General features: G+C 45.7%; 1 protein-coding gene across 2 annotated transcripts in view; it reads left to right on the plus strand.

Moving 5' to 3' along the window:
- The window catches only part of KIAA0753 (KIAA0753 ortholog), a 214566-nt gene that overhangs the window by 52019 nt on the left and 149824 nt on the right, over nt 1-12723 (plus strand). For both annotated transcript variants that reach the window (XM_069226993.1, XM_069226992.1), the window contains exons 6-7: nt 11676-11888; nt 12184-12394. In XM_069226993.1, the coding sequence (XP_069083094.1) occupies nt 11676-11888; nt 12184-12394 (424 nt within the window). The remainder of the gene's footprint in view (nt 1-11675; nt 11889-12183; nt 12395-12723) is intronic.

Genomic DNA, 12723 nt, shown 5'->3' on the forward strand with positions numbered 1-12723 from the left:
GATTTGTGAGGCTTTGTGGGAGATACACTAACAGATCAGAGGTGGGATTTTGCGCATTTCTGGCTGGAGGGACTCCCTAACACACAGAAACCCATACGTTTGTAAGTTTTGTATGTCTGTTGAGAGAGAGAGAGAGAGAAAATTGTACCTAGAATTTTAACACATCTATACATACATTTGCCTACATATCTATGCAGCCTATGCTAAAAGCTAAAAAAAAATGCTGAATTTTCGTTAACTTTTTCTTTAATAAATATCAAACCAATATAAAGTATTTCTGTAAGTCAGAAAAAGAGAGGCATACTGTGCAAAAATCTCCTTCTATTGAAGAGAAACTGCAATGAAATGCAAAGGCATTGTTAGCCAATAGGCTGCATTTAAAACATAGGTAAGCAAAAACTGGCACCTTGCCTTTAAGATCTCCAGGAACTCCAGTATCCCACCATGCCCCAGAGATGAGTGAGGTGACAGGTCGTTTCTTTTTTTCCGGCTTCTTCAGTGAGGATCCTAGAGCATTGAGTTCTCATTTTCAGGTCATTTAGCCAGAAAATTACTACTAAAAACTACTTCTCAAGGCTTCACTCGACTTTTTTCACTTTTTGAGTGAAAATACATCATTTCCTGACAGGAATGTTTTGATTTTCCTATAATAAAATGCCATCTTTTTGTCAGGTACCCTGCCTTTGGTAAGAAGAAAGTCCAGACTGACCCTCACTCAGTCTGCATCATCTGTCTACCTAACACACATATACCCGAGACCTGCAGGCACTGCCAACACCTTTCAAAGAGAACTTTGAAAGACAGGGAGAAGATTTGTCTCCATGACCTGGAAGAGAGAAAAGGCAACATCAGGATAATCCAGCTCTGCCTCTGTTTATGAAAAGGTCTCCAAGGACAAAGGACAACAACCTACAGAAAAACGACGTGCAAGATCTACCTCTAAAGGTAGGAAGATACATATCTATCCCCCTTTGGCGTCAGGATTGACGTCAACAGTGCTTGTACTGCCGTCATTGCATCAATGACGTCGTTCGACGTCGAGGGACTCAACACCTCCTCTATCGACGGTGACACAGATGACATTAAAAGAGATAACACAGCGCCGTTTATCTTGGCAAGGTTGGAAAAGTCTCCATCGGTTACTCACTGATCAATGTTGAGCCAGCACCGGCAAGCTGAGGCTCTGATGAGGGTACTTCATAGCCCATCCACGTCGATACAACTTCCGACAACGAGGACTACGTTGTCAACGTCACTCCATCTGTCGTCGATGTCAAAATAACGGTCTGTATCTTTGCCAATGGCAATCAGTCGACATTCGACATTGAAACACACTTCCCTTATTCTGCCTCAATCGACGTCAAGACACTTCTCGGCGTCGAGATATAGACTGCCATAATTTCGTCGTTGGCAACGCAACGTTGTACATCGTCGAAGCACCACTCACCAGCATAGACTCCCTCACTTAAGAGGCTGCTGTCGACGTCAAGACATCATGCAACTTCTAGACAAGATTCACCTACCGTCAAAACAAAAGAACACAGAACTTCGGCTGCAGCATCAGGAACTTCTTTGCATGGCTGTACAAGGGGACCATTGTCTCCTGTCAATCTATTGTCAGGACGGCTGGAGAGCCTCCAACGGGATTCGGATACACAGAGTCTGGACTCTCAGCATTCGCACGTTTATTCTTCTACATGGACTTCCCCAAGGACACCATCACCAACTTTTCAGATGGAGGTGACTGCGCGTATGACAACACCTGGGTCTCACAGACACTTCAGGGTACCTAGCAGTGACTGGTACTCCCAGATCCCAAACAAAGAGTAGATCATGACATAGATCTGGAGCAAAATTACACTCTCCTACCAGGAGATTCATTGCCCTAGGGCACATCATCAAAGGCACAGATCTCCTTCCTGGTCCTGAACAATCATATCACTTATACGAGATTACTCGTCTACTCTAATGGACACTTCCCTGGCAACAGTATCTCTGGTGGATGATATTAACACCTTTAATAAAGTATTGGTTAGAGGCGCTAATAAATTAAATATCGACATCGCTTCTCCCACAACATCGTCTTCTGTAAATTTTGAAACTCTACACCATCTGTCCTCTTCAGGACAGCTCCTCTCTCTTGTTCCAGGCCTCCAATGACCGGTGATGGATGTTTTCCTCACTCCCGCAGCCTTATGTGCGGCTCCACCAAGAATCGTAACGAAATGCAAGGCCCCAGACCAGGACCCTTTATTCTTAAGAGCCGACCCTCCTCTGGACTCAGTCATCTTAGCAGCCGCCAGGAAGACACATTCTATTGCTTCCTCATCATCTCAAACCCCAGACAAGGAAAGTAAAGATAATGACTTTTTGGGGCGTATCAGCCTCCGTAGAAGGTATCCAGTGCTTCCGCGCTCTTGGGTAAGTAGGACAGGTCTCTCTGGGATTCACTACCCAGATTTGATGAGAAACTACCCAGAGATGATAGACAGGATTTTCAAGACATCCTACAGGAAGGCGGCCTGGTGGCAAATCAAATAATTAATGTAGCTGCGGATGACCCAGAATTAGGGGCTCATGGATATGCACATGGACAATGTGTCAGACGATCATCTTGGTTTCGTCTGACAGGTCTCAAACCTGAGGCACAGGAACTGATCATGAACCTGCCGTTCACAGGCAATTCTTTATTTGGGTCTCGTACAGATGATCAGACATCCCTTCCATCAGAGGGCTCAAACCCCTCACTGGGCCGCAAGGCAGCAACGACGACAAGGGAAACCCCAATACTGGTCCCGTAAACCAACGAGGGACCGATGACAACTTCCACCTCATCCAAAACTCCATGCAAACAATGAAACGTCGCTTCCCCCAGTTCTGTCGACTGCTCCTGTAGAGCGAAGTGACAGCAATCATCTAGACGGGTGGCGTTCAATAACCAAAGACAGCTGCTCCTCCCCCATCGGTTTCACCGTCTAGAACACCTCAACAACTGCTTCTACAAACAAAGTTGTCATGTTACCTCGGAAAAGAGCTATCTATGAGGTTCCACCCTCTCAAAGGGGTTGAGGTGTGTACTCCCATTACTTCCTTGTGGGGAAAAAAAGGTCCAAGCAGAGACTTCAGACCCATTCAAGACCTAAGACTTCTCAACAAACACATTCGCAAAGGAAAATTCAGAATCCTTGCCCTCCGTCAGGGGAACTGGATGTGTTCTATAGATCTGCAGGATGTCTCCTTCCACATTCCAGCAGCAAAAAAGCACCAGAAATTCCTGCGATTCACAGTTTGATCCAAACACACGCAGTACAAAGTACTACCCTTCAGTCTGAAGTCAGCTCGTGGCACATTTTCCAACTGCGTAGCAGTAGTGGCAGCACACCTGCGGAGGAAAAAGATCTTCATTTATCCGTACCTCGACGATTGGCTACTGAAAAGTTCCTCCCCAACTTAGACAATGCAACATTGCCAGATCTGTTTGGAGACACTTTAACATCTCGGTCTTCAGGTCAATCTAGACAAATCCATACAGACTCCAAACCAAAGGCTACATTACTCAGGAGCACACCTGGATACAAACTTCGCAAAAGTGTATCTTTCGGAGGAGAGACTATCGTCAATAGCACAGAAGTGTCACAAGTTCCTTCACACTTTGTGTCCGTCTGCCAGACAAGTAGCCGAAATGTCTGGGTTCCATGGCCTCCTGCATTTTCATTGTTTTAAATGCCAGATTACATATCAGACCCGTCCAAGAAGATCTGTAAGATCAATGGAGTTAATTTGCAGACAAATAGGATGGCAGGTTAATTCTGTCACCAGCAGCAGGGAACTCACTACTATGGTGGACACATCAACAGCATCCCCTAACAGGTGTCCCTTTACATCAGGACATTCTGACTCAAATTCTTGTAACCGATTCATGTCTTCAGCGTTGAGAGGCTCATATGGACCCCCTCCAAACTCAGGATCGGACAAAGAACAACAATATCACGTCAACGTGCTAGAGCTGAGGGCAGATGATCTAGCCCTGAAGTCTTTTTATCCAACTAGACAGCTCTCTCCTGGTCCAAACAGACAACACAACTACATTGTGCTATCTGAACAAGCATGGGGGGCACTCAATCTCACACCTTATCTCGGGAAGCACAGACCATCTGGAACTGGCGATTCGCAAGAAAGTTGTCAATCACAGCATCCACCTCCCAGGAGTCCAGAACACATAAGCGGATTCCCTCAGTGGAAGTTTCACTGACTCGCATGACTGGGTTCCTCATCGCGACGTCAGGCAAGACATCTTCAAGACTGGAGGCATCCTAAAATAGACCTGTTTGCCTACAAAAACAACAAAAAATGCAGACACTTCACATTCAGGTTTTATCGACCAGGCTCAAAGAAGAATGCCCTATTGATAGATTGGTCAGGAACATTTCTGTACACTTTTCCACCCATTCCCCTGATACGACAGTCATCAAATTCTATAGAACCAGAATCATCCTGATGGCCCCAGAATGGCCCCACCAGTGGTGATACATGGACCTTCTACATCTATCAGAAAGGCCACACAGGAGACTGCTGTGCAGACCGGATCTCCTTCACAAACCCGAGGGCAAGATATCCCACCCTACCCTTTCCTTGCTGAGCTTGACAGCATGGCTCCTGAATTTGTGCAGTATGGTCATCTAGGTCTTTCTCAGGAATGCATGAACATTCTCGAAGAGTCAAAATGACCATCAACAAGGTGTTCCTATTCATTGAAAGGAAAAGATTTTATATGTGGTGTATCCAGTATGGCTTCCATCCAATTCTGAATCAGGAGAATGTCATGCTACCCTACCTCCTTCACCTAACAAAATCAGGTTTGCAGTTTTCATCGATTCAAGGTACATCTTGCAGCTATAACTGCTTATCGAAAATCACCTTCTCGGACATCATTCTTTCGAATGCCTGTTAAAGATTTTCTGTAGGGCTTAAGAAAGTTTTTTCCTCCTGTTTGTTCACCTTCTCCTGAATGTCGTACTTTCAAACTCATGGGTCCTTCTCTTGAACCTATACATAAAGGTTCTCTACAACATCTTACGTGGAAGACAGTCTTTTTTGTCGCTATCACTTCAGCACATAGAGGTAGCGAAATTCAAGCTCTCTGTGCCAAAGAGTCTTAGTGTTCCATGATAACAGGGTAGTGATGAGGGCCTTTGCAAAGTTTTAAAGATTATAAGTTTATTATCAAAAGTAAGCTTGACACTTTTTAATAAAATATTCATTACATATAGGTCAGCATGTGTATACAGATATATCTATATATATTTAAATTAAACTGAATTTATATATTTATTAGAAAATGTTTATGTATTTAATCATTTACTATGAGTATTATTTTAAATCTCTCCATGGGATTGTGTTGCAGTACCTGTTAGTATCCATGTGTAGAGCTGGACTTCCTCCAATGCTTTGCTGGAATATGACATTTATGACTTCTCTGGACAGTACCATTGTCACCATCGAAGCCTACAAGATAGCACATCGGGACCAAACCAATAAATACGGAGGTGGAATTGCCATCATCTACAAGGACACCACCCGCTACACAACCTCCTCAGACGACTCAACCACTAAAATGGAGCAACTCAACTTCCAACTCCACACAGATAGAAAATGTACCATCAGAGGCACCCTCGCCTACAGAGTACCAGGACCAAGCCCCAGTTACTGCAAAGTCATTCCAGACCTCATTGCCCTGATTGCCATTGACTCCGTGTACTACATCTTCCTAGGAGATTTTAACTTCCACTTCGGTTCCGGTGACACAAACACAACCGACCTCCTGGAAAGCATGAGCAACATCGGCCTCAAGAAACTTGTCTTCGACCCTACCCACATAGCAGGACACACGCTTGACCCCATCTTCACGTCCAGTAACAAAGTTAAGTACCGCCACGTCTCACCTGGACTGACCACTGCAGTGTCCATTTCATCATCTCAGGTCCTACCAACATGGGCACCATGCCCCCTAGCTCAATGCAGAGAAACTGGAAAAAAATATTGGAAGACTAGTGGAACAACGCTCTCAACTCCCACTTCCCAGAAGCAAAATCCAACCAAGAACAGGCTGCGAAGAACATCTCCCAGCTGCGCCGACACAATTGCCCGCCAAGCCAGCAAAAACCAAAGGAACTGCTAGAAGAGCCAGCTGATTCACTGCAGATCTGATATCCACCAAATGCAGCTGCTGGCAGCTAGAAAGGAAGTGGAACACCAGTAAAGAGACCGGAGACTATACCTCTGTCAAGACAGCACTCAACTAGTACCACCGCCTCCTGAAGGAAACAAAGAATAGTGCCCTAGCAGACCACATAGAAACCACGGCAAACTGCAGCCAGGTTCTCTTTGCCATTGTGAAGGAATTCTCCAACCCCACAGCCACAGAGAACTACATCATGCCCTCCCAAGAACTGTGCGACACCCTAGCAGATTTCTTCCATGACAAGATTTTTAGTCAGCCACAAAAACTTAAAATCCCACCCCCTGCCACCGACGGCATCAGCCTGCTTACACCCACAAACACAAACCCTGAACACCTGCCCACCTATTGGGACCCTGTCACAACTCAACCCACAATCTCAATAATGAACTGCACGCACTCAGGAGCACTGACAGAACCCTATCCCCACCATGTATTTAACCTCAGGGGAAATAAGATTGGCCACAAGCTCAACAAAGTCCTGAACACCTGCATCACCTCAACCTCATTCCCTGAAGACTGGAAACACCCTGAAGTGAGGTCCCTCATAAACAAACCTTCTTCTGACCCAGTAGAGCTGAAAAACTACTGGCCTATCTCCCTGCTCCCCTTTCCAGCAAAGGTTCTAGAGAAGGCAATCAACCAGCAACTCATCGAACACCTGGAACACAACAACCTCATGGACACCTTCCAGTCTGGTTTCTGAGCCAACCACAGCACTGAGACAACCCTGATCGCAGCCACTGGCGACATCAGGGCCCTCCTGGTCCATAGCAAAATGACAGCCTTCATCCTTCTGGACCTGTCAGCCTCCTTCAGTAATGTCTCCTACTACATTGTGATTAACAGACTCCATCACATCAGAATCTAGGGAGACACGTTCAAATGGATCGACTCATTCCTACCTGGAAGAACCCAGAGGGTCAGTCTCCCACTGTTCACCTCGAAACCCAAAAAGATCTGAGGCGTCCCCAAGTATCATACCTCAGTCCCACCCTCTTCAACATGTACATGACCCCCTTGGCCAACACCGTCGGATCTTACGGACTCAACATCATCTCCTTCACAGATGACATCTAGCTGATCTGTCCGAAGATTCTCCTCCACCAGACCTAACCTCCACAGATGTTTGGTGAACAGTGCTGACTGGATGAAGGACAACTGTCTCATACTCAACTCGGACAAGATGGAAGTCCACATTTTCGGGAACAACACCTTGCCTTGGAACGACACAGGGTGGCCTGCTGAGCTAGGCTTACCCACCTTCCCCGATAGACCACGCCTGCAACCTCGGCATAATCTTAGACAGCAAGCTATCTATGTAGAACCAAGTAAATGCAGTCTCATCTGCCTGCATCCACACACTATTCATGCGCCCCAAGATACTCAGGCGGCTCCCAGTCAACACCAGAAGGACCATCACGCAGGCCCATGTAACCAGCAGGCTGGCCTACGGGAACACAGTCTACATAGGGATCAGCGCACGCCTTCTGAAGAGACAACAGATAATTCAAAACTCTTCGGCAAGACTCATCCTCGACCTCCCCAGACTAACCCACATAACCCTTCACCTCAAGAAGCTACATAAGCTCCTGATCCAAAAGAGGAGCCAGTTCAAGATGTTGACCCACGCATACAAAGCCCTGCACAACGAAGGACCAGCATGCATCAACAAACTCATACCCTTCCAGCAACCTGCCAGACACGTATGATCAGCCACCTTTTTCCTCGCAGACACTCTCCCTGGATCCGCTGAAGCAACAGCGGAGGACGCTCCTTCTCACACTCAGTGGCCAAAGCTTGGAATGACCTATCCCTGCACCTCAGAACTGCCTCACCGTTTTGCAGTTCTGGAAAGGACTCAGCACCTGGCTGTTTGAATGAACAAATCCCCTCTAAGCAGTCAGTTACTCCAGCGCCTTTAGACACTCACAAGTAATTTGCCACGTTTTATAAATCCCTGATTTATTGATTGATTGATTGATTGATTTTGGGACCTTTGTGGTTATACCTTAGAAGTGCTGTTTTTAAATTTTTTATTATATATGGTTACTGATTTTTTCCAGAAGAAGCAGGTACAAGTATATCATCACCAGTTATTACAGATACTCTGCAAAACAATGCTGTGTGAGTAGATGTGCACATCACTATTGCTTGTGTTTATATAGCGCAGTCTTTGTTGGAGAAGCAGTTGTCCTATAACCAAGTACCATTACTGGCAACATGAGCAAGAAAAAACAGTATACATCTAGAATATACTATGTTTCATCCCCCTCACACTATACCGCCCTCCCCTACCCATCCCTCATATAAGTAAAGATAAGAGACACTGAAATCAAACAGATTTTGGTCTGAAAACCCAGGACGTAATGGTTAATGGCACCTGTTAGACTGGAGTTATTGTGTGCGGGTCTGTAATGCCTCAATGTTTGTTAGAAGTGATGTTTATGAAAAACAATGGGTTACCTTTGTGTGGGTGGGTGTTTTTGTTTTTTTAATCACTGCCCCCCTAAAAAAACAAAAGGCAATCCTTACCCTGCTCTCTTAAACCTGCATGCATTTAGGTGTAAGTAGGCCTACATGGTGGAGATCTTCACATAGAAAAGAGAGGAGAGGCAGAGGTCTCTGCACGTAAGTATGGGAATTTCATTTTGTAGTACATCAGTAGTGCTGCTGTAATAGTACAACTCATACTTCACTATGCAGTTTGTGAACAGACTCTATTATTGCCAAATAGCTCCGTGCTAATTGTTAGAACCCCTGTTTGTTTTTGCTTTTTGGCTAGGGATATCATGCTGAGATTTGGGAACCCATTTTTATAGTATGGAAATCTTAACTAAAATTGCCCGCAGTAAAAATTGCTGCTGGCTAAAAAGCCCAGAGTGGCTGAAGGTATCACACATGATAAGGAGCACCATTGCGCCATTGTAGTCTTGTCATGTGCCAGGATAATCTTAGTAAGGGAGCTATTGTTAGTGGAGTTAACCATATCAAGATCACTCTCTCAAAGACTGGTAGGACTGGATATCACCTCTGATAGGCTAGTAGAGTAGGGTAAGAGTCAGTAATATAACAGATTTCTTTTAGAAAGATTTTTAGGGCTGTTTCAGTGCTAAATCTGACCAGTGACTGAAATATAAGAAGGTGGGAATGCCAAACGCAGAGGAACACCTTTGATGGGCTGGAATGTTGCGAGGAGCCAGTCATATATCTTGCACCCTAAAACATGTCTGACTGCCCCGGCGCTGCTGCATTAAATGCTCCTGATTTGAAATAAAAATGAATTTATTAAATGTATCCATTTTTATAAAATACATCTTTAGTCTGTAGTGGATAAGGTCAAACAGAGGCTCATGTGTCTAGTTACTTCAGACAGTTATTAAACCAGCAGGTCTTACAGCAATTTATTGATATGCCATACCATGAGCAGTGCAGAAGACGACATATGGTACATCAGAAAGCATCAAGACGAAACAAGATATCACACCAGACTATTCATGAGTTGTCTCCTATTCATCAGCAAGCAAACAGTGTCTTGTGCTTCCTTGAATTGCTGTATCAGGGCTTTGGTGCCTTCCTGGTATCAGGTGTTGGCATTATTGAAGATGACAGGGTTGCTTTTGTGCAGTTCCCCATCAGTAGTTTTGAATGAGAAGAATTAAGGGCAAAAATGAGGAACAAGCTAGTGCTAGGAGGTGGGGAATACGTCGTAAACCATAATAATTGTGTTAAGAGCGGGTGACAATTTAGATCAGAAATTTCATCATTTGTAAATGGACAGGAAGTTTGTGTTATCTTCACATCAACACAAAGCAATGGCAGTGACAGTTGTTATTGCTCTTGTATAATAAAATGGCGTTTACCATTCACCAACACACAACAGAGACACAGCTTGAGCAGCAACACTGCAAGCATTTCTAATTCATATAAGTTCAAAGACGGTTACAATAGTAGCAGCACATGCTTCAATGACCTATACAAAGCTATTACAGTGCAGACGGCTGCAGTGTATGCTGTCTTTCGCTCTGAATAGGTACAGCATTTGCATCAGCAGTGCATTGTGGAGAGTAGCTATAGCTGGGTGAAGTAGAAAGTGGAGGCTGGGACATAGAGGTGGTGAAAAGGTATTGAAGCAGAATAGAGGTCACTGTAGTTGGGGAGGTTAAGGTAACGTCAGAGATCCAAAAAAACGAGTTGGAAGCTTGTGAAACTAGAATAAAGGGAGGCCGAGCAAGGTCTGGCAGATGGGAGACTAGCAGCAAGAGATGTGGATAAACCGATATCGAGATGAGTAGTGGGAGAGAAACTGGACAGAATGGGTCACAGGCAGGGACATGGAGAGGCTGACACGTTCATAGATGCTCTGGGAAAGAAAGAACAGTGTCCAAAGGATGGGACCAAGGGACAAAGGTGGTCATTCTGACCCTGGCGGTCTTTGACCGCCAGGGCGGAGGACCGCGGGAGCACCGCCGACAGGCCGGCGGTGCTCCAATGGGTATTCCGACCGCGGCGGTAAAGCTGCGGTCGGACCGGCACCACTGGCGGGGTCCCGCCAGTGTACCGCCGCCCCATTGAATCCTCCGCGGCGGCGCAGCTTGCTGCACCGCCGCGGGGATTCCGACCCCCCCTACCGCCATCCAGATCCCTGCGGTCGGACCGCCGGGATCCTGATGGCGGTAGGGGGGATCGCGGGGCCCCTGGGGGCCCCTGCAGTGCCCATGCCACTGGCATGGGCACTGCAGGGGCCCCCGTAAGAGGGCCCCTACATGTATTTCACTGTCTGCTGCGCAGACAGTGAAATACGCGACGGGTGCAACTGCACCCGTCGCACAGCTTCCACTCCGCCGGCTCGATTCCGAGCCGGCTTCATCGTGGAAGCCTCTTTCCCGCTGGGCTGGCGGGCGGTCTGAAGGCGACCGCCCGCCAGCCCAGCGGGAAAGTCAGAATTACCGCCGCGGTCTTTCGACCGCGGAACGGTAATCTGACGGCGGGACTTTGGCGGGCGGCCTCCGCCGCCCGCCAAGGTCAGAATGAGGGCCAAAGTGTTTTCAATTTCCTGCCAAACTACCAATGCATAATGTGCCTCTACTGCACTGAATAGACACTTCGCTGTGCATGCAGTGCAGTTACAGCGTTGGCAGCATGAGGCCATTTAAAGGATCCAGTTATTTCTTGATGAATAGTGCATTCATTACATGTCCTGCTCTGAAATTAAATTGCACTGTAATGTTTTGAGAATATAACCAGAACAACGCCATAAATAGCTCTGTTCAGTCCATGGCCTCTTCTACAAATCTAGATCATTGGCATGTTAGGTGGATTATAAAACGGACTTAGTAAGATATGCAAATTAATAAATCTTATATTATTGGAAACAATGCATTTTAAATTGTTTCAATGGCTGACGGTGCTAACCTTCCATGTTGTGTTCAACTAGACTCGCACATTGTCAAGGTTGGCAGCTGTTCACAGAGGTGCAATCCGTGCCCTGCAGATGTTTGTAACTCAGCTCACAGACCAAGCAGAGCCTTCTCACTACAAGGAACTGGGCCATCTCATTCGGCAGCTGTCTCTTTGTTCTGCCAAACTAGATGGGACTGTGGATTCTTCGCTTTCTGACACCATCATTTCTATACTCCAGCAGGTGGAGGTAAGAAGTCTATCACCAGTACCGATGAGCAACAAAAAATTAAGACTTTGCACAGCAACATAGCAATGCTCAATTTTAAGGCTTTGAATGACCCTAGTTAGTAAATCTTCTGCCACATGATTTGTGACGTAGGCTCATTTTTTTGTTGCTGCGTAGACATTTAAAAAAATAAATACAATGTGATCCAAATCATTCCATATTGAACGTTGCCGTTCCATATGATAGTTCAAGATGTTCTTGAAATGTGATTTGAACAGTACATCACCGCCCTAACTTGTAAACTCTTTGTTTCAAGGATTTGGAGTCTATCATGGAAAAGAGACAGATGCCCCAAAAGATAAAGAATCCTTCCAGAGCTCGCAGTAAATCCTCTTCAAGCAGGGAAGGGTCTCCAGGGAGGCGGCGGAGTGCATCTCCGAGGAAAGGAAAGAAGCCACCTCCTGTGTCAAAGGAGCGTGTCCCACTGGAACAGAAACGGCCTCCGGTGGTGAGAAAGCTGGTTATTGGTATGTGGTCTAGGTTGTAAATTGAACTGTTTCCTTTGCACTAGAGGTATAGCATTCCCTAGCACCTCTGTAGGTCACTATTTACTGGCTTGCTGCCTGAAAAGGTTTAGCAAAGCCTTGATTTATATATGTATGGATGGATGTGTTTATTCAATTCCAGAATTATTTCCTATGAACCATCTTATTAGTAATGAGTGTTTTTAATAAATTCACATTCCCACCTTTATAACTATGGTACAAGGTAATTTGGCTGGCTATTGCTATACTCTATCCTAAGTAAATTGGAAAGTCACTCTACCCCACTGTGCTTAACACCATGAAAGCCATCA

The sequence above is a fragment of the Pleurodeles waltl genome, chromosome 3_2, assembly GCF_031143425.1.
Source record: "Pleurodeles waltl isolate 20211129_DDA chromosome 3_2, aPleWal1.hap1.20221129, whole genome shotgun sequence".
NCBI lineage: Eukaryota > Metazoa > Chordata > Amphibia > Caudata > Salamandridae > Pleurodeles > Pleurodeles waltl.